Raw genomic sequence first — 21,660 nt, forward strand, 5'->3', positions numbered from 1 at the left:
CCTCAAGGACCCTTAGAACATGGTGGCGCAGGTACGTGGCCTTCAGAATCCCAGGAAAACCTGAGAAACCCCATCAGGTCATCCAGCCCACTTAATGGTGGGGTAGGTTGGACTCAGATGTGGTAATAACCTGGAAGGATTTAGGCATCTTGTTGGCTACAGGCCCCCAGCCAACCAGAATCAAGGATAAATCTCCTCTCAGTTTCAGAGGAGACCATATGGTAAGTGGGGCCAGTAGGCTTTTGAGAAGCAGAAAGCAAAAATGCAACATGATGGGGGCTGAAACTAGATCCTCAGACAAGAATTTTTCAAACTGTGGGTTTTGACCCATTAGAAGGTCATGAAATCAATTCAGTGGGTTGTGACCAAAATGCTCAGAACAGAAAATACCAAAGTGCACTATACATAGTAAGTGCTGTTTCACTAAATGTCTTGTGTGTGTACATGTCTAAATTGTTGAGATGAAAATATATTTCTTACCGTGAGTTACAATTTTTTAAAAGAAGTTTGAAAGCTGCTGCTCTTGAAAGGATAGACAACATGAAGGGTCCTCCCATCCAAAGAACAGGAGGCTGAGACCCCAACCCAGGGGTAATCAGACCCTACTTGGTTTTGGGGGGAAATCATTGGGTTTGGTGTCAGGCAGAGCTGGAGTCAAATCCTGACTCTGCATCTTACTAGCTGTGTGACTCCGAGCCAGACACCTAACATGTATGGCTTTGTCACTTGCAGGTGTAAGTAATGCCAGTAGAGACCTCACTGATGGTGGTGAGGTGCCTAGCCGAGAGCCAGCGCCCATAAGAGTTAGTGGTGTTCTCACCAGCAGTTCCATGATGTTGGTTCAAAGGACCCTTGGGGCAGCAGCCTTCCAGGCATTTCTGCCCCTCCTCCCCCTGCCCTGCCTGCTAAGCGGGGCATTTGGCTGCCAGGGATGCCCACCCCCTGCCCATCCATCCCAGCACCTTCCAGGGTGAAGTTGAGAAATAAGGAGACAGCAGCCTATAGGAAGGAGATCCAGGAGAGGAAAAAGAAACAAGTTTTATTTAAGCCCCAAACACTCGGCTAGAAAAACCGAAAAGGAAAGAGAGAGGGGAAGTAGGGAGAAGAAAAAGGACATTAAAAAAGAGAGAGACAGAGAGAACACAGCAACCCTTTTCCATTTAGAAATTGTCAAATTACACTGACAGAGGTCACAGAATATCCACAGAAGCCATCACTGCTACACCAACACGAGCCCTACAGGGTGGGGTGTGGGGTGCGGAGCCCCGCCTGGGACCCCTCTCAGAGCCTCGGGCCTGAGGCTCCTGGGGAAACAGCATATAGTGGAAGGGGCGGGAGAGAAAGGCCCCATGCGAGTAACACAGCACAGTGAGCAGGGGCTGGGGGGGGCCAGGTACAGTGACCCCCTCCAGACAACTTAGTTTTCTCTTGGTCAAGCACACACTGATGGACAGAGCAGCGAGGCGCATGCATCTGGGGGGGGGGGGGCATTGACGTGCTGTGGGCTTTGAGAGGACCGTGGGGATGGGGGCTTGGGAGGGCAGCTGGAGCAGGTGGTGCAGGGACGATGGAACACACACAGGCACTCCCACACGCCTGGGTCTACACCCACGTGCACATGTACACAGGTCACACACACCTCCACGTACACCCGTCCACATATGTGGCCCATATACCTACAAGTCTCTTGCAGCTACGCATGTCTGCACACACACATTACACGCATTCTCACACGCAAAGCTCTTCGAAACCAATGTACAGGTGGGCACGTGCTGATGCCCAAGCAGGTTACATGCACCAAGGCGCACATGCCTCCCTGCACACGTGTGGTAGGTCACACCTGTACACACACATGCTTCTCTCCATACACAGTTAAGTGCACTTGTGCCAGTGCACACACACAGGCTGCATACAACTCCATGCAAATGCCTCTCAGCCCGAAATGTGCAGGAACCAAAGTGAAAGAAAGATGCAAAGCCCACTGGGCTCCACATGAGTGGGTGGGGTGGGGCCCAGGGCTCCCTCCATCTGCCCCTCACGGATGGACACTTCCCCCACCTCCCCCTACAAAGGGACATTCAACTTAGGACAATGACGGTGGGGCACACATTCGGGTCACAGGGCCGAGGGTGGGAGGTGGGAGCAAGTGAAAAGTAGCAAGCAAAGAGTAATGGAGTGGAGGGAGGAGGGGGCACCACTCCCCCCAACCCTCCCAAGTCAGGGGTCTCTGTACAGCCAAATCAAACCAAACCAAGTCACTGGACCACAGAAGCCAGGCTGATGTATCCATCCTCCAGCCCCCCTCCCCCGCCAAAACAGCGGCCAGGGAGAGAGTGCTGTGGTTTTTTTTTTCTTTTTTAAATATTTATATATATTTATATTACGTATATTATATATATATAATATGTAAATATATTTTTAAAACAATATAAAATGTTAAGACACTTCACTTAAATGTAAAGAGTTGCCTGCAATTAAAAGTAATTGCATCATTTATGAGGTCCTTTTTTTTTTTCTATTTTCCAGGGTTTTTTTTTTTCCGGGAGGGATTTTTTTTTTCCTCTTCTTTTGTTCTTTTTCAAAAAGGCTTACTTGCCTTTGTACAAAAATGATCCAAAGCTAGAAAACAAGGATGAACTAACAAAAACAAAACAAAAAAGAGAAAGAAATGAAGAAACACAACCCAATTTCCCCTCCCTCCCCAACCCTCAATAGCTCCCCCAGGCTCTCCCTAAGAGAGGACCTTCCTGCCAGGCCCCAGGGTCTATGAGGTGCTGCCCCTTCAATGGCTCCTTCTTTCTGTGCTTACTCGGGAGACTAAACCCAAACCCCAGTCTCCTGTGCTTACCCGACTTTGTGCTCCAAATAGGAATCCTGCTCCCTGGGGACCCTGCTCCATTCTCCTCCTCCTCCCCCACCCACATAATCTCCCTGCTGGCCCCTCGCTCTGCCCTCTGGGGGGCCAGAGCTGAGAACCAAAATCGGTCTCTCCCTCCCCATCTCAGGACCCCCAGCCAAAAGCCTCACTGCCAAGGCAGCCATTCACAGGTTGGGGGCCCTGACTGGCTGGTCAGACCTCAGGGACCCTCAAGGATCTCACCAGGGGTCACCCTTCCCCGGAAAACCCTCGAATCTCACAGCGGATGGTTGAAGGTTAAGTCACCCACCTCTGGACTCAGAACTGCCCCCCATCCACCCCCTCTGTATTATCCCATTTCCCTCACAAGACCCTTCCCACCCTCCGGGCCTCAAAATCTAATCATCTAGGCCCTTCATTCTTCCCCACCCACCCCCATTAAATAAGTTAATGTCATTTAAAGTGCTAAATTAGGGAACTAAAAGTACCAAATATCCCTCCTCTGGCTGCCCTCTCCCAAGGCAGTGTCCCCAGTATTAGGCTGTCTACCCAACCCACCATCCACGGCCAGCAGTCCAAAAGGGCCCCTTCCTCCAGTTGGCACAGGCCAGGTGGCTCCTCACCACAGGAAGAAGGGAGTCCCAGGAAGTCAACTCCCCTCCAAGGACACACAGATTCAAGGACCTCACATACACCATCCCCCCCAGGCCCCTCAAACTCTGGCCTCCCTCTCCAGCCCATCCATCTTGACTCAGGCCCACCAGGGCGTATAGGAGAGAGCAGAGGAGAGCAGAGTTCAGACACATCCCAAGGCTGGACAGGAGGGGGTGCCTCCAGGGCTGGGGTCTCCCTGCATCCCATTTTCCAGCCTTATATTGGAGTTGGTCCACTGTCCAGGTTTTCCTCCAGGAAGGTTTCAATGATGCGGAGAGGGGATGTCTCGCTGCTCCAAGTCTCCATGGCTCAGAGTTTGTTTGGAGTGCTCTTGGGAAGTTCCGGGGAAGGCAGGAAGGGAAGGGAGGGTGCAGGAACTTAAAGATGGACTTGGGAGGAAGAGTGGGAAAAGAGAAAAGGGAGGGACCATGACAGGAAGAGGGCCATTTCAGAATAGGAAATCAAAGGAAGATGGTGTGTTTTGGTTCTTAGTTTTACTGTTTTGCTTAAAAAAACAAACAAAAAAAACACAAAAGATAATTGAAAGTGAATCATTTAAAAAACCAAAAACACCAACAGAGGATGGGTATAGAGAACTGAGGAGGGCCACATCTTTGGCAACCCTTCATAGGGTCTGGAGAATGGGGTGGGGTGGGGTGGAGATGAAGGGAAGAGTAGGCAGAGAAATGGCTGAGGTAAGGGAAGGGGGGGACAGGCTGGGCTGGAGGTGTCTGGGGGCTTCTAGAAGGAGATGGAAGAATTCCTCGCCCCAAACGAAGTCAATACGGGGATAGAGGTTCTGGAAGCTGAGGGCTTTTCTGAGACTGGGCTTGAGGTCTCATTTGACCCGCTCATCTCTTTAGATGGTTTAGTGGCCTGGAACAAAAACAGGGGTCAGGGATCAGAGAGAGGAAGGGTAAAGACTTCATGCTAGCCCCCAGTTGAAGTTTTGAAAAAAGAACACCTCTGCATATCCAAGAGGAAATTAACTGCAGAAGGAAGACACCAAAGGGGCATTTGGAGAGAGTGGTCCCCTTGAGCTAGGGGGTGGGGTGGGGAGGGGGGAGTGGGGAGCATAGCAGGTGCAGAAATGGGGCACAGAGTTGGACCAAAGGGCCTGGGAACGGGTGAAAATGTAGGTCCACGGTTACTGATAGGAAAGAGAGAAGGCGGAAGAGAGAGACCAGAGAAGTATAAGAGATGTCCCAGGGCCAGCAGACAGGGAGATGGGGAGTGGGGAAGGGACAGGGGAGGAAGGAAGAAGTGAAACGTTAGCTGCCACAGGGGTGCATGCCCTCAGAGCAGGGAGTAAGTGAGTTCTTAGTCCCAACTGGCCAGCCGCCCAGACAGGGCCCCTTTCTACCTCAGCAGGAGGCTGATTCTAAGCAGAAGGTCTTGTGGTGGCCACTGAAGAGAGAGCTTGCCTCCCTGGGGAGCACTTCTCTAAAGAACCCCCCACCCCCACCCTCCAAGAAGCTGGGAGAAAAGGCACTCACTGCAACCAGCCTCCTGCACATGGCAGGAAGCCCCACTGCATCCCATATGACTGTTTCTCCAGCTTTGAGCTGTGCCTTGTGAGTAAAGCAGATCACTCCCTAGTCACCAGTCGGCTCTTGTAGTTAGAAATAGCTGAATCCCCTCTCCACCTCCCTGATTCTGTACTGGTCCTGGAGGTCTGTATGGTTCCAGAGCCATCGGCATTGCCGGGAGGGGATGACATGTCACAAATGCAGATTCCTGGGCCTGCTCCAGAACCCATCTCTGGCGTGGGCTTGGGAACGTGCATTTTAGGCAGGCACCCCAGGTGGTCCTGCTGCACATTGAACTTGGAGATCCCCTGGATTAGGGCTACACAAACTAGGTTTTCTTCCTGTCCCTCCTGGCCTTGTTTAGTTACTAGTGTGATAACCAAATCGTACTGATAAAAAAGACAGAAAGGAAGAGGACTGGAAACAGTGTTGTGGCCCATTGCCAGAGACCTCCTGCAGGTCAGGTCTGGGCAGGGTCACTCCATTTCCCATGACCTATATTATCAGCCAGCTGCTGGGTCACTCTACCAGATGCCTCACAGCAGGAAAGCAGACCGTGCCTCCAGCAGCCTGGAAAGGAAACGAGGAGATCGCATGCAGCCTGACCGCTGACAGTGAACCTGCCCTTGCTGCTGGTGGTCATTTCTACTTCCCCTGGGTACAGTGATTCACCTGGGTTTTACTCACCACACTGCAGTCTGCAATCTACATTTCCCCCTTTATGAAAATCAAAGCAGGTTCCCCGTTTGGGTCTTCTACCCCTCTCCTCTTTCCTGTGGCCACAGATTCCTTCCTCAAAAGGGTTCCAGGGCTGTAGCCAGAGATCTTTCAATTCACTCTGTCCTTTGCTGAGAGCCATGTGCCAGGCATGGTCCCTGCTCACAGGGTCCCAGTACCTTGGCCCTGAGAAAACTCATTTAACGGCAACCAAGAGTTCTCTCAATCCCTGTCACTTACCTTTGGCTCCTGTCCTGCTCCTCCTCGCCTCCCCTTTCCCCTTTAAAGTTCTTTCTTCCAAAGCTAGGTGGGAGGGGAGCATGTCTCCCTGTGTGTCTCATCACATCTCACCATGTCCCAGTCCCGCCATTGGTTTCCTCTTTGTTCTCAACCCATCTCTCTAGTTAAAAGGTTTTTCTGTTCCTTCACTTTAGCATTTGTCAAGAGCCTCTGTCTATTCTGAGCTTTGGTCTTTAGAACACCTGCCTTCCAGCTTGTACCTCCACCTGACTTGGGTATTCATTCAGGTGACGTGTCCTCACCCAGGTGACGTCCCCCTTCTCCCACAGCCAATACACGGCCTTTAAACATCAGCACTCAGCAGCATTCACCCGCTTCCATAGATACCCCCACCCCTTCTTCTTCACAGGGACCTCTTGTGGTTGCTCTGTGAGCATCTGTTTGGTAAAGTCCTCTCAGGCCATCTTCCTTCCCAGGAGACCAGCCACAACAACATCCCAAACCCACTTTCCTGAAGCTAAGGAAGCACATGTCCAGCTGTGCCCAGTGACCCTACCCTGTGCTCAGAGTTCTCAGGTGACACAGCTGCTGTCTCAGAAGGTTCCTGTCACTTCCATCTCACCAACCTGGCACTTCTATTCTTCCCCTGTTGCTCCCAATTATGTCCAGAGAAGCAGAGCTTTGTCACCGTTGTGGCAGGGGAGAAAGCTCCTAGATGTTCAGCTTTCAGCTGGGGGATACTGGAACCATTAGCCAGGGCCCAGAGGGCCGACCCCTAAACCCCTCCTCTTCCCGTGGGTTAGAGGCTTAGAGGCTAGCACCCTCCCAATGCTTCGAACATGCTCACCTGTGCCTCCGTGCTGTGACACAGATTTCCATACAGGTGTAAGTCATCTTGATGTGGCAGACCCTGCTGGCGCCTCCTCCCAGTGCCACCTCCCCCCTGCCCACACCCCCTTCTGCCTTGGCTATTTGCCTGAACCAGGCACTGGGCTATCAGCAGAGGTGTGGCTTCTCCCAGCCCAAGGTGGGTGGGTCCTGATGAATGTATAGCAACTGGAGCAATTCCTTCACCTCGCCAGTGACTGATTTAGGCAGTGCAATGAGAAGAGAGGGGAGATCAGTTAGGGGCTTCTGGGAAAGGTTCTCTGGCTCCTAAAAAGATCTGTGTGCTTAGGATCCCTGGAATGAAGGCAGCCATGGGGGGAGGGCAGCATGATGAGCCAACAGGACCAAAATATGGAAGGAGCCTAGGTCCTCACATCCTTGAGCTGCTGAATTCCCAGCCCTGGATCCTCCCTGCTTCCTGACCTCTTTTGTTACATAACACCTTTCCTTACTGCTTAAGGCATTTTGAATCGCAGTTTCAGTGAGTTGCAGCTAAAAGCATTCCAACTGATATATGAAACCCAGTGCTGCTCCCCCAGTGCTCTAGTCAACACTATTCCGGTCACTGGGGCCACCTCACCAAGGTTTGGTGAAACCCACGAGGTTATGTTCCCTGGCAAAGCAGGAGAATCCATCAGGAAGATACAGCATTTGTCTCAGGCAGACCTGGGCTGAAGTCCCAGCTCTGCCACTTCCTAACCGTGTGACCTCTGTCCCTCTGGGGTCTTCATGTCCTCACCTGCAAAGCAGGGAAGACAGTCCCTATGGCATTAAGAGTCACATGAGACAACACACACAGAGCATGAAGCCCAGTGCCCGCACACAGGACACATGATAGTAGCTATTATTATTATTATATTATTTGAATATTTTAAGTCGGTTTTGTCTGTTTCCATCTGGATTGGGCCTGATCAGTGGCACATTCATTCATCCATTCACTCACCTACCCAACAAACGTTTACTGAGTGTCTGTGTGTGCCAAGCACTGCTCTAGGCGCTACAGGACTAAGCACCTGTATTTTAAGATCTAAAGTCGTTATGAGGATTAAATAAGATACCTAAGCTTGGTACATTAGAGGCGCGCTGGCTACTTTCCATCTGCCTCTCCACCCACTGGATCCCAGTCCTGCCCTACTCTGTGCCCTGCTGGCTAAGCCCCCATGCCTTTGCTGACTGGCTTCTGGTTGGGTTTGGCCAATGGGATTATGGCAGGATGAGGGGGGTGGTGGTGGGGGTGAAGTTTCTTCTCTACTCCTTCCCTCCTTCGTGCCATGTTATAGGCAGCAGCTGCACCCTCCATAACTACAGCTCTTGCTGTCCCACTCTCACTGGGCTCCCTAAACTCTATGACGTCCTGCCCCCCTTTCCCCAGGGAGGTCCAGCTTTCTGCTCTTCCTGGTCCCTGGGTACCTCAACATCCCTCAACCCTCTGGGTGGTCCCTTCATTACAGTCCCTTCATGTGAGCCATCTGAGGAGATACAGTAGTTCACAGATTTCTCAGCCCTGGTAGAAGAGGAGGTATCCACCATTTCACATCTGCACCAATACCCCTGGGAATATGGCTCCTATCCCAATCCTGGGTCTTGAGCACAACAAGCAAGGACTTTTTTTCAATGTCACGTCCTCTGATTTCTCTGTAGTATCAAGCACTGTTGTACCATCTCCGAACCCCCCACCCATTTCTGTGTCTCTGGCCCTGGCATTTCTATTCCTCTCCCCTCATCACTGTCAAAGGCAGCTTTAAGCTCCAAGCGTTAGAACCCTCCGTCCAGCCCTTGACAAATGTACTGTGTGACCAAGCACAGTGGTGTCTCCTTCCCTCTGGAGAACAACTGGTGGCTTTCAAAACTCTTTCCCACACGCACCCAGCGTTATGTGACCTCAGAACCTGCTGCTGGGGTTTTGTCCCCATGGTACAGATGAGAAGAATGGCTGCAGAAGGCAGAGGACTTTGACGACCAAGGTCACAGACAGAGTTGATATGGAGCCCAGAGGACTGAGGGCAAGTGACCCAAGATGGCTGAGCAAATTGAGGGTATAGGTTGGAAGGTACCAGGAGAACTGGGCAGAGGGGACCCAGGGTGTCATGAAGCGCCCTGGGCAGAGGTGATGAAAGTCACCAGGAGACCTCAGAAGGGCATGCGTTTAGGTCGTGAGGCATGAGATGATTTTTTCCCTGCCCCTTTGTAATGTTTCTTTAAAAAATTTCCACAAGGAATATGTATTATTGTATTAGAAAGAAGATATGCTTTTTTTTAAAGGAAGGAAAGCTATTAGAAAAGTGAACGTGAGAGAGCCATAGCCAGACCAATGGCAGTAGTGTGGAGAGAACAACTACGTCTGTGTAGGAGGGGAGGGGAGGGAGGAGCTCTCGGAGCCACCAGAGCATAGGTGGACGCCTGCAGGTGGGTGACATTTCCTGAGGGGAAAGCAGCTGAGGAAGGCTTGAGCTCAGAAGAGAGACTTGAGCGGGACCAGATGGAGTCTGGTACCCAAGGAGAGGAGCGTGTGGTGTGGGGAGAAAAGAGGCTGGGCATAGCGAAGTGAAAAGGCAAGCAGAGGAGAAACACTCAGAAAGGAGTTAGGAGGGGGCGGGGCTGAGGGCTGACCAGGGAAGGGTCCACACAGCACCCCCTGGTGTGTGTTGGGGGTATATACCACTCATGCTGCAGAGAGGTGGGGAGAGTCCCTTTGGAGGCTGGAGATCTAGCCAAAGCCAGTGGTGATGATGGAGGGGAGGCAAAGCAGACTGAAGATTGAATGGAGGAGAGCGTGTGGAGGCAATGGAGGTGACCAGAGGGCAGGGGAAGGCAACAGGTGAGCAGCTGGATGCTGGGGGAGTCGTGACTTAGGGTAAGAGATGGTGGAGCATAATGACAGCGGAAGGAGGCGCCCCTGAAGAGGCTAAAGCAACTGTGCTTTGGCTGAGGGGTGTCAGTCTGGATTTAAACCCTGATCCCCCACTTGCTAGCTGCTTGACCTTGGGGAAAGCCTCCGTTTCCCTATCTGTCAAACTGGGGATAAGGACCTTCTTCAGAGTGGTGAGTGTGCTATGAAATAACGTGTGTGCCTGGCACAAGTGAACACCCCATAAATGGCAGCTGCTGTTTTGGACATGAAAGTGGGACCAGCCTGGACAGGATGAGGGGAACTCATCCATGGTGGTGTCAGGAAAAAAGAGCCGGGGGTGGGACTTGCAGGGTGTGTCTGGGGACCCATGAGGAAGACTGTGGGCCAGTGGGGAGCCAGTGAGGAGAGGCTGGTCAGAGGGCGGACAGGAGTGGATGGCCCATCTCCACTGGGTTCTCCAGGGAACCAGCAGGCAGGCAGGACCCGTGTACCAAGGGCTGGCGCAGGATCACGTGGTGGGAAGGGCTCTGGGATTTCTGGATCCCAGTCCTGGCTCGGATCCACCTTGCTCTGCACCCTTGGGAAGTCCCTTTCTTTCTCTGAGCTGCCCCTGGGGTGTAAAGGAGGCAATGGACTCGCCCATTTCTAACCTCCTACCTCTGAGCCCTCGTGTCACAGCATCTCGACATTTCACCCCCACGCCCACCCCAACACCCAGAATAGGCCTGGCATACCAGAGCTGCTCAGAAATATTTACTAAACCAAATGAGTCCACTAAAGGTCTCTCAACATCTAGGCCCAGGGACCACCCTGCAACTTCAGACCAGCCACACGGGGACACAGGGCGGAAACACCCATGGGTAAGGTCAACAACTCTACACACCAACCCCTAACACGCTAGTTAAATCTGAAAGAGGGTGCAGCACCCCTGCTGCTCTTCCCCACGGGGAGGGGGGACAAAGTACCCCTCTCTTTTTTACCCCATCGAATATCAGCAGGAATGCATTGAAACCCAAACACAAGACTGAAAAGCAGATGCAAGTTGGTTTCTACCTCAGCTGGGAGATGGTCTAGGAGCTAAGAGGGAAGCTGAGATCAGAGTGGGTGCCCCAAAGAGCGGGCAGGACTGAGAGCAGAAAGAAGGAAGCAGGAGAGGAGGGGAGCAGCAGCAGAGGAGGGGGCATATAAGTCCCCCTCCCATAACCCAGGGCAGGCCAGGTCTTAGAAGGGACCTAGGCATTGGGGCTGGTGGGGACAGGAGTCCACTCACTCCCCCCCTGCAGGAGCAGCTAGGGAGAAGGCCCTGCATTAGGGGAGGGGCCTGGCTGAGAACCTAAATCCTAAACCAGATGCAGAGCACTGGGATTGGGGAGAGGTGGGAGGAGAAGCCTCAAGGGACTGGTGGAGCAGTCCTGACGGCGAGAACCTCTCTGGACAGCCAGTGGGAAGGTAGTCATAGGAACAATGGCAGTAGACACCCAGCACACAACTGGAGCACACAGCACTGCAGGGGGGGGGGCCTGAATGGGGCCAAGGTCCCAGTCCCACGGTGCCCGCCTTACCTGCTGCTGGGCCTGAATCCGCATGTACTCGGCCCTCTGCTTGCCGTGCTTGCCTTTGTCGGGGCTGCCTGCCTGGCTCTGGGCTGCCTTCAGCCTGGAGGCTCCTGGAGTCACCACCTTCATGGGTGGCACACTGCCACCACCACTCTGCAGGAAGAGGGAAAGGGTTGGGGTTGGAGGGGGGTCATACAGGAACCTTAGGCATTGGGTGGGATCTTCAGTGGGCCCTTTGGGACCTGGAGACACCCCCCCCACCCCAGCTCTGTAGCCCGCCCAGTCCAAGACTCAGGCCCACTCTCTAAGGCCAGATTTAAGGTCTCCCTGAAGGAGAGGTGACAGGGCCACCATTGAGGTGCCCAATCATTCCACTCCCTAGTGAGAATGCATTGGTGGTTTCTTTGAGTAGCCCAGAGGCAGGTGGTGCCTCCTGGGGGAGCCACTTGTAAAGTGAGGGTCCCTAGCACCACCCCCACTCCCAGCAAGGGGCACCATCCTGAGCCCAGGAGAGCATGCCCGAGACTGGTGGGGGAGGGGGACATTCTCTATAATGGCAGACAGAGCAGGATTGACAGCCCCAGGCCCACATCTTTCTCCGAACATGAGGATGGGGGTGAAGTCTCCCTAGAGATGGAGAAGTCTGGCCCCCTTGAACCACCCCAGGTACTAGACCTGCCCAGAAGGGCTCTGGAGCTCCAGAGGCAAAGGCAGAGAAACGACAGAGACAGAAAAAGTCAGACAAGAGAGGGGGAGGGGACATGGGGATGAAAAAAGGGAGAGAACTTTATTTGTTGGTTTATAGATACAGAGCAAAGGGGAGAGGCCCTGGTTCCTGCCAGGGTTGGATGGGCTGGTCCCTGAGGAGGCCGGCTTCCCAGCCTCCCTGGGCTCTGCCTGTCAACCCGGCCCGGCACTAGGCTTCCAGAAAGGTGGCAAGAGCTGAGAGAAGGCCAGTGGGAGGAGGGGCTGGTGTAATGTTCCTGCAGCCCTCTACTCCCTCCAGCTCTGAAGACCTGAAGGCAGGTGGAGAGGACAGGGGAGGAGGCAGCCACCTGGGGACTTGGGGGCAAGGGTGGGGGACTGCCAGGGGGTCTCTTGGTGGGGGTCGTGCCCATCTGGCTCAAGGTAGCTTCCAGCTCCCGGAGAGTCTCCTCCAGGCTGTCCATCCGCTGGGTGGTGGTGCCCCTCACTGCACAGTCTAGGTCAGCAGTAGGCTGGCCCTGGCACTCCCCACTGGTGGGTTGAGAATCATGTCCAGAGTCCTTGGGGGTCTCCTCTGGGTGCATCTCAGCAGTGGAGGGCTCCTGAGTCCTGTCTGAGGCTGGTCCCCAAGGACAGAGGATCCTGGCTCCTTCTTCCTCTGGGATACAGCCTTCTATCCCCAGTCTCTTCAAAGGTGTCCCTTCTTTTTCAGGCATCAAGCTGCTCCTGGGCTGGGAAGCGTTGGGCATGACCCCTGGCAGGGCCTGGGGGCCATCCCAGCCCCTCCCACTGCCAGCTAGGGTCCGGGGTCTTGGGGTGGGGGTCGTCCTGTGACTGTGTTCTTCAAGCCTGGCCTCTGGTGGGGAAGGAAGGTTGGGGGCACACTCTGTCAAGATGATCCTGGGGACACAGAAGGCCCTGGGGCCTGGGGCAGCCTGGGGAGAGAAGAAAGGTGAGGCAGAATGTGGTCCCTGCGAACCATATCACCCCAAATTGGGATGGGGGATTAGACATGGGTGAGCCTAGCCCCTTCCTCCCATAGATGGAGAAACTGAGGCAGGGGAGAGGCCTGAGTTGACCCAGCGATTAGCGGCAAAGCTGGGACAAGAACTCGGGTCTCTTTCTACCATACCCTCTGGTCTCCCTCTTGCTGGCAGAGATGCCAGTTTACATAGAAGCACAGATACATGCTGACTTCCCATTGCCCATGCTAGACTCTGGGAGCAGAGTTTAGGTCTCATGGGTCCTCCCGCGAGTTTGCCCATCTGTGCAATGGGATAACAACTCGAGGGGTGGGTGGAGAATTAAGCGAGTTCATGTGGGCATGTGCTTAGAACAGTGCCTGGCTCACTGTCAGTGCTCAGCTATTTGTGGGATTCAACTAAATGCCGGAGACCAGCAGCCCCGTGTGGGGAAGACCAGGTGTCAGTCTCTGGCCTCTGAGGGTGGGGCTGTCATCCCCTTCTCAGGACAGAGATTCCTGGATCCCCCAAACCCTACTTTTGGAGCTTCTTCCAAGAGTTTCGCAGCCTCAGAGGAAGGGGCTCAGCCAAGTCCCTCTGCTGCACACAGGCTTGGGCAAAGCCAGGGCACCTGGTTCTGTGTGAGCCTCCCTGGCTCTGGCTTTGGTGGGAGCACAGAGAGCCCCCCCAAACTGAGTGAACCTTCATCTAATTCTGAGCACCAGTCTTGTTCCAGGTTCTGTTACGTACATCTTTGCCTTTAATCCTTACTGTAACCCACAAAATGGTCACTACTCTCATTTGCCCCATTTTATTCATGAGGAAATTGAGGGTCATTCACCCAAGGTCACTTACCCACAGCTAGTTAGTGGCAGAGCCTGGATTTGAACCCAGGCAGTCTGACTCCAAGTCCAGTGCTCTTTCCACTAAAAGGAGCCATGGGGAGATTCGTGGGGGGCAGCAGGGTCCCCCAACCCCCTCCCAAGGCAACCCACATCCCTGCCACCTGCTTACCTGGAGATGGGGATGCAGACCAGGAAAGCAGAGAGGGAGACCCATGCCTGCCTGGCTCCATTGCCCGGTGGTGCCTCAGGACGCAGAGGGTGAGCCTGGCTTCAAAGGCCAGCGGAGGGGCTTTGACCACTGGGCCCCTTCAGGATTGGCTCCTAGAGCCAGAAAGGGGCAGGGGCTGGGTGCCGAGCTCACGGCCAGCCTGGGGGGCAGCCCTTCCATACTGCTCATCCCCCGATGGCTCCTTGAACTGCTCTGTGCCCATCCTCTGCCCAGCAGACAGCACTGTCCACCCATCTGGTGCCTGTCTGCTCCCCTGACCAGGGAGGCAAAGCACCACCAGGCCTTAAGCCAGGCCAGAAACTGGTGGCGGCCAGCATGGAGCCCACTGTGAGCCAAGGAGAACCAGACGAGACAGGCGAGCCTATGTGTACTTAGAGATGGCCTCCCAGAGCAGAGGCCCTCCTCCCCCAATGTGACTGGGCAGAGGGAGAGATTCCCAGGCCACCCTCCTCCTAGGTCCTACTCCCCAAGCACAGTCCTCTGGGGATAGAGACAGCAGGTCTACCCCCAAGTTCCCAAGAAAGAGTAAAGAGGAAATAAGTGCAGCAGGACAGCAGCAAGGACTAAAGTTAGAGGGAAGGAAGAACTTCCCAATGCTGACAGACACAGAGCCAAGGAAGGGCATGAGTTTCTTCTATTCCAAGCTCCCTGACCAGAGGGGGCGAGATGGAGCCATGGGTCGAAGGGAGGTTATAAATGAGCCTTCCCCCTGGGGTGTCCAGGCCTCCAGTACAAGGCATAGATTCTAGTGGGAGAAATGGAGCGCCTGCCTGACACAGCAGAGTAGGCGGTACGGAGGCAGGGACTAGGCAAGGGCTCAGAACAAAGCCACATTTTCAGTTGGACCTAAAGTCACCTAGTGAGCAAGATCCAAACTCCAATCTTGGACCAAGACAAAACCCCGGCTGCGGGCCAGACCTAAACTCTGGCCACAGATGGGAACAAAATACCCAGGCCACCATGGGCTGACTCAGAATCAAGCCTGTAAAGAAAGCAGACCCAAGGGGCCACCGGATACCAGTCACTGGAGTCTCAGGGACAGAAGAAAGGGTTATGCTCCTGCCCTTGGAATGGGGGAGGGGTGAGTCTGTGTAGGGGAAGCTGTGAAAGTGACAGGGCTCAGGGTGTTTGAGTGGGTTAGCGTGAGAGGTGAGGAGAGGAAGCTGTGCAGGCACAGGCAGAGAGAGCGCCATGAGAAGTGGGGGGCAGCCCGTTACCTTCCATGTGGGGCCTGGGGCTGAGCCCCCAGGGAACCCCAAGTCCTGGGGGGACTGCAAGGTAGGAATCAGCTGGCGGCAGGGCGTGGGGGGGAGGGAAGACACTGAGCTTCTCTCAAACACCTGGGGAGCAGAAGGCGGGGGCAGATTTGGAGGAGGGGCACAGGAAGGACAATGTGGGTACAGGCCTATGGCTTATGCCCCCACAGGGAGGGCTGGCCTGGGCTGGCACTGGGATCCCAGCCTCACGCCTTGGCCTCTCACCATGGCCACTGGCCACTGGCCACTCTGCCCTCCAGTTTGTCTCCTCCTCCAGAGGCCCTAGAAGTCCAGGGTCTCCAGCCAGTCAGGGAGGAGGGCTGAGGACACTTGAATGGGTGACTTGGGAGGGGCTCAAGGCACTTGGGTACGAGGGCGTTAAATGTTTACAGAACATTTGAGGACGGGGGTGGTCTCAGAGCACAGAGGGTCTTAAGGTAGTTGGGTGGGGGGGGTCTCAGAGACTACAATAAAAAAATTCAAACCTGCAAAGAGGGTTAGACCCCTCCCGTTTTACGGTGGAGATGGACTCAAGGCAAGAGAGATGAGGTCCTGACCAGGCCAGTGCTCAGCAGGCAGCCCCAGAGTCCAACCCCCTGTCCTAGTTCAGCCACCTGCCACGGGGTGAGCGTGGCAGGGGAAAGGAGCAGGGCCTAGATGATGACTCCGGGGCCAGGTGTGCCCCTGACCTACCTCCAGTTCTGCGATGATGCGGTCCTCATCGTCCTCGTCCTTGATGGCAGAGGCCATGATGGGCGGTGTGGAGGCCGGGCGAGCCACCTCGGACACAGTCCGGCGCAGCTTCACTTGGGGCTTCTGTACCTCCAGCTCCTCAGACTCGGCCTTCTGCAAGGCCCGGGCCTCCATCAAGACCAGGCTCTGCCCCCCACCACTACCAGCTCACTTCCTAGGCTCCCTGTGTTCCAGACCATCTCCCACCTGCCCCAGCTCATCTGCCACTTCCTCTCTCCCCTCCCAGATGGCCCCTTCCCATGGTGGAAGCCCAAGCCAGTCATCAGCACTAGTCAGGCCCCTTCTTTCCTTCCACTTCCTCTGAGAGAGGGGACTGCCCTAGAGTCTCTAGAGGTCATCTCAGGCATCCTCCCAACTCAACCTCCTCATCTCCTGCCCAAGGGGGGGGGGGGGTGGTACCTTGATGAAAGCTGAGTCCTTCTTGCTGGTGACCACAACCTCTCCGGTGCGTGTGGTGGTCAGGCCATGGGAGGAGGGGAAGCTCCGGCGGGGAGGGGGCGGTGGGGGCGACTTGGAGGGCTTCTCCGTGCGGTATCGGGGCACTGTCAGCTCATCTGCGGGCAGCCAAGGGGCTGGGGGTCAGGGCACCTGTAACCCTGGAGTCCATGTGCCACATCTGACTCCAAGGGGATAAACCTTGTCTCCTCCTCCGGGAAAGAGGGGAGAGGAAAGTTCAGAGGAAAGGACATAGGCTCCCTCCTCCTATCTCTAACCTCCCCATGCATTCCGGCCCCAACCCTGTCACTCCTCCCCTTACAGAACTCTTTACACCCCTTACTACTCAAAGTGTGGTCCATGGACCAGCTGCATGGGCAGCACCTGGGAGCTTTTTAGAAATGGAGCCGCTCAGGCCCCACCCAGAGCTGTGGGATCAGAATCCACATTTTGACAGATCCTCTGGTGATTTCATGCACACCTTCAAGTTTAAGAAGTGCTGCTCTGATTCATTTCTTTTCCACCTGCCCCTCGAGAGAGAGCAGTAACTATTCCAGAGCCTGACCCCGCCCACCAGGCTCCCCCTTCCCCCAATTCTTCCAGGGGTGGGGGCTGTTTCCAGGGTAACCTGTAAATCACTGAAACCTGACACTCCTCTGCCTTTGATCTCCCAGTGGCTCCCCATTACCCCAAACCACATCCAAGCCCCTTGGCCCAGCACCCTCCACATCTGCCAATCTTTCAGCCTCAGCTCTGCTTGCTACTCCCTGGCCTGGACCCTGCCGAGCAACACTAAACACATACCTCCAGGCATTTGCACATGCTGCTGCCTCTCCCTGGAATGCCCTCGCTCACCAGCCTGGGAAGCACCTACTCATTTGCAAGACTCCAGTGGAAAGTGCCCTCCAAAGGGAAGCCCTTCCTGCCCTCCCAGGGCCTCCCTAGGCCTGCACAGCACCGGAGCTCACCTCCCAGCTGCATTTAGCACCTCATCCTCTTTCTGGTTTACACACTAGCTATGGCCTGGTACCGATTACGATTACGTAACCAAGTTGAGCTTAGTGTCCTCATCTATAGAATGGGAATAGCTACAGTAGCGGCCTCCTGGAGTTGTTACGAAATTATAAGGATTAATATACAGAAAGCATTGGGGGCAGTTCTTCTCACAAAGTTAAGTACCTGATAAAACATTCATGTTAGTATTATTCCCCCACTATATTTTAAGCTCCTTGAAAGCAATCTATGCCCTAGCTCCAGCACCTAGCATACAGTAGGTGCTTAAACAAATATATGGGGCAGGAATGAATAAAGGAATGGACGATGACTGCCATTTCTGGTTCAGATTTCTGCCTCCCCTGTGGGCTCACAGGCTCGGGGAGCACAGGAAGCAAGTCCTCGTGGATCAGCGCTGCCCCTTGTCTGAGCACCGCCTGACTCAGGGCACATGCGAGGGTAGAAGGTACAGGCAGAGGACGCTCTGCCTGGACTTGCTCATCCTCCCTGCGTGGTCCTCTCGGCAGCAGAGCCGTGTGAACAGCCCTGGATAGAGTCCAGCTCTAACCCAGCCACTGGGGCTCCCTGTGGTGGCTGAGGGTCGTGCTGCTGATGTCCCAGCACCTCCCTTCTCCAGCAGCCTGACCACAAAGATTCTCACGCCCATGTGCTGACCCCATCAACCTGAGAGCTCCTGAAGATGGGGCTCCCCTCCTCTGGGCTCTTCACCTGCCCCCTACCTGCCCCCGTACCTGAGCCCCTCCTCCCACTGGGCTCCGTTCGGGGGGCTGCCTTCTGGCCATGGGGGACCTTGGGGGGCTTGTGGTCAGGGGTGGGGGCCGGGCCTGGGTGGGCCTTGCTCGCACAGTCCAGGTCAGGAATGGCCTTCAGCAGCTCCGCCTGTGTCTCCTCCAGCAGCCGGTTGATGTCCTTGGCGCTGTACTGAGTCAGGGCTGCCCGCTTCTCCTCCCAGTCTCGCTCGGCAGCCTAGAGAGGAAGGGGCGAGAGTCAGGACTAAAGTGGCTGCCCTGCTCCAGGACCTTTGGGGCCCCAGCCCCTTCCCCCAGCCACGCATGCAAGGCCCCCGGAGGACACTTGGACTTCTCCTTGACTATGACATGCTTTCTCCAGGAGTCCGGAATGCCACCTTCTTTATAAACTACTCTCTTGATATACTTAGACCTGTTTTTGGACATTTTCTTCTGTTTCATTGACCACGTAGTCTATTCTTGTGCTAACGTAACACTGCCTTAATTATTACAGCTTTATAATATGCTTTCCTATCTAGCAGGATGAATGTCACCCTCAGCATGCTTCTCAGACTTCCTCCTCCCCCAGGAAAAGTACCCATGCAGTGTCAGCACTTCCCAGCCTAGGACGGTGGGAAGAACCCATGAGCCTCGCTTGTGCCCTTCAATCCCAGGCCCAGCACCTCAACAGACACAGCCTTGTCCACGCTTCTCTTGCCAGGAGCTTCCAGGCCTTTGGTGGGGTTGCCCCCCTTGGGGGTAACAGGAGCTCCTTCGGCTGGCCCACTCAGCTCATGGAGGTTCAGTGGAGGGCTGGGGGGTGGCATTTCGAAGTCCAAGCTCTTATTGAAGTCAGTCTCGGCTGTCACCTTCTTGGGGGACTGATTCAGGAGGTTGTTGGGCGGTGGCCACCCCCCCTCATCCACTTGCCTGTGGTTGGGAGAATTAGGAGCAGCTGTGAGACCAGCAGCATGGTGACCCCCATGAAAGGGAAGCCTGGCCAGAGGTAGGCGGGGTATGCGGAGGGCTCTGGGATCTTGCAGGACAGAACGAAGGGCCTGAGGAGAAGTGACTGCATCTAGCATAAGGGACAGCCAAGCCTACAACATGTGAAGAGGGCACAGGTCAGAAGTGAGGTACAGCTGCAGTTGGCACATGAGTGACCTTTGGGGGAGTCAGATGTGTTGATCTGGGCCCAGTGTGGAACCCCATGGGAAATCAGAGGTCAGAGATAAGAGGTCAGGGATAGAATGACCTTCGGATCTGAGCCAGCGTGTCTGTGACCCCACGGCAGCGTTTGAGGAGCCCATCCAGGCGCTGTGGCTCCTCCTTCAGGAACTTCACTGCCTCCACCTCCACACGAAGCACTACCCGCATCTTGCTCTGTAGGGCTGGGAAGTGAGCTGAGGAGACCAGAAGGAGTGAGCTGGGGAGGGTGATGCTTGGAGGACCTTCACCCTCCGAGGATGGGTAGCAGAGAGGGCAGGGCCTGGGGCTGGGAACAGGGGTGCAGCAGGGATTCCCACCTGGACCACATGCCACACTCACTGGCCCCCAGGCTCACCCTTGAGCTCAGTCAGCGTCTCCCCAAGCTGCTTCAACACCAGCGCTTTCTCCTCCAGCTCAGGCCCTGGCACCAGCCTGTGGTTATGGGACACATCCCTCTGGATCTTCTCCACTGACTTCTCCAGGTCACTGCAGCCACAGAGAGACCCTCTCAGCCCTCTCTGGCCCCAGCCCAGCCACCCTGAAATTGGGTAGCTGGAAAGAAATCAGGTCACCAGTCAGATAAAAATTAAAAGCCATTTACCAGGCCACATGCCCAAGTGAAATCAGAAATGCCAAACCTCAGAGATGAGACTTTGGAAGAGCTCCCTAACAGGGGCCCAGGGTTCCTCCCTTTGAAGTTCTGATGTTTAGCCACATCAGCCCAAATCTCTCTGCCTATAACTTGCATCCTCTGATTCTCATTCTGCTAAGCAGCGGCAGATAACTTGGCAGCCTTTCAGAGAGCTGGAGGCAGCTGCATGCGCCTCTAAGGGGTCTCTTTCCTTGCAGGGTGACACTGCCATGTCCATCTACCTTTTCTCAAATGATCCAGACACTTGCCCTCTTTCTTTGAGGACAAAACTGCTTTTGATTTTCAGCTGGCTTATGCTGAGCTCATGTCATTTAAAACCCCACATCTTTCTAAGGTAAATCAGACCAAGTCGCCACACCGTGTTGAACCCTAAATGGATCCCAACATTCTCAGGCTAAAATCCAAACTCTCCAATGCAGCCAAGAAAGGCATGAGGGCAGTAGTTGAAAATTTGGTTCCAGACTCAGACAAATCCAAATTCCAATCCCAGCTCCGCCCATCCCAGCAGAGAGATCTTGGATAAATTACCTACTATTTCCAGGCCTCAACCTCTTCATCTAAAATATTGAGGTGGCAAGAGTTCCTCCCTCCTGGGGCCACTGTGAGGATTAAATGAGCCAATGCAGATGGGAAAGGGGTGGCAAGGGGTCAGGGCCTGGGGACTGCTCGTATTTTCCCTCTAGCCACCACCCCTGCCCTCATCTGGCTTGCTTCTGTTTACAATCATCCAAAATTCCTCTGAGTTCCTTGTGTGTGCTGCCTTCTCTGGGCCTTTTAAATGCCATTTTCTCTGCCCAGCATACTCCATTCTCACACACACGCACATACACACACACACGCACACACACGTGCATGTGTGTGTGCATATGTGTGACTAATCTCCACTCGTCCTCAGGTCTCAATGAGAACCTCTTCCCCATTCCCTACACTTGGAGTTAGGGGCCTGTTTCCTGCCGTTCCCCCCCCTCCCCCCCAGCCTCTGGAGCTTCTGATTGCTGGGCTGTGCAGAGACAGGCAGGCAGGAACCATGTCTTCAGGATTTGTCTCTGATGCTGAGCACCTGGCATGGTGCCTGGAGCAGAATAGAGGTCTGGTAAATAATTGTGGAATAAATGAATAAGTGAAAGAAGGAACTGATGCCCTGGTAGTTCATCTTAATTCTATACTGGAGTCACTGACATCTCTGACCCACATGCAGGACTTTACATACATTCCTGTCAAATCCCATCTGTTGGATTTCAGCTCAACTATCCAGGTGGGAACAACTTCTGAGTCTCAGTTATACCATCCAACAGATTTGCTCACCCTCAAAGCTCTGTGTCATCAGCAAATCTTACCAGCATGCCTTATACATCTTTATCCAACTAGCAGGTAAAAAGACCACGTTGGAGCCAAGGATAAAATCCTGTGACTCAGCACTACCAGTTAAAGAGCTATCATGTCCTAAGCATTTACTGTATGCCAGGTGCCACATTCAGCCTTTCACTTTCATTACCTTATTTAATCCTCACAATAAATCCTGAGTGGGACCATTATTACCTCCAGTTTACACATAGACAAATAGCAGCTCAGACACTAGA

At 54.3% G+C, this 21,660-nt stretch overlaps 1 protein-coding gene across 19 annotated transcripts in view; it reads right to left on the reverse strand.

Annotated features, from left to right (window-relative positions):
- Nucleotides 1-1,005: 1,005 nt before the first annotated feature.
- The window catches only part of SRCIN1 (SRC kinase signaling inhibitor 1), a 68,799-nt gene continuing 48,144 nt past the window's right edge, over nt 1,006-21,660 (reverse strand). For 5 of the 19 annotated variants that reach the window (XM_088802232.1, XM_088802230.1, XM_088802227.1 and 2 more), the window contains 8 exons: nt 19,784-19,914; nt 19,475-19,622; nt 18,903-19,149; nt 18,223-18,457; nt 16,442-16,596; nt 15,983-16,135; nt 15,251-15,373; nt 11,473-12,932 (listed from right to left, as the gene is read on the reverse strand). In XM_088802232.1, the coding sequence (XP_088658358.1) occupies nt 12,030-12,932; nt 15,251-15,373; nt 15,983-16,135; nt 16,442-16,596; nt 18,223-18,457; nt 18,903-19,149; nt 19,475-19,622; nt 19,784-19,914 (2,095 nt within the window). In that variant the 3' untranslated portion in view covers nt 11,473-12,029. Of the gene's footprint in view, nt 4,662-11,298; nt 11,446-11,472; nt 12,933-13,973; nt 14,126-15,250; nt 15,374-15,982; nt 16,136-16,441; nt 16,597-18,222; nt 18,458-18,902; nt 19,150-19,474; nt 19,623-19,783; nt 19,915-21,660 lie in introns of those variants that run through there. The other 14 variants (XM_074319835.2, XM_074319833.2, XM_074319836.2 and 11 more) reach the window with 8 other exon arrangements.

Source organism: Rhinolophus sinicus, chromosome 12 (genome assembly GCF_057876585.1).
Source record: "Rhinolophus sinicus isolate RSI-liver-muscle chromosome 12, RSI-T2T, whole genome shotgun sequence".
Lineage (NCBI taxonomy): Eukaryota > Metazoa > Chordata > Mammalia > Chiroptera > Rhinolophidae > Rhinolophus > Rhinolophus sinicus.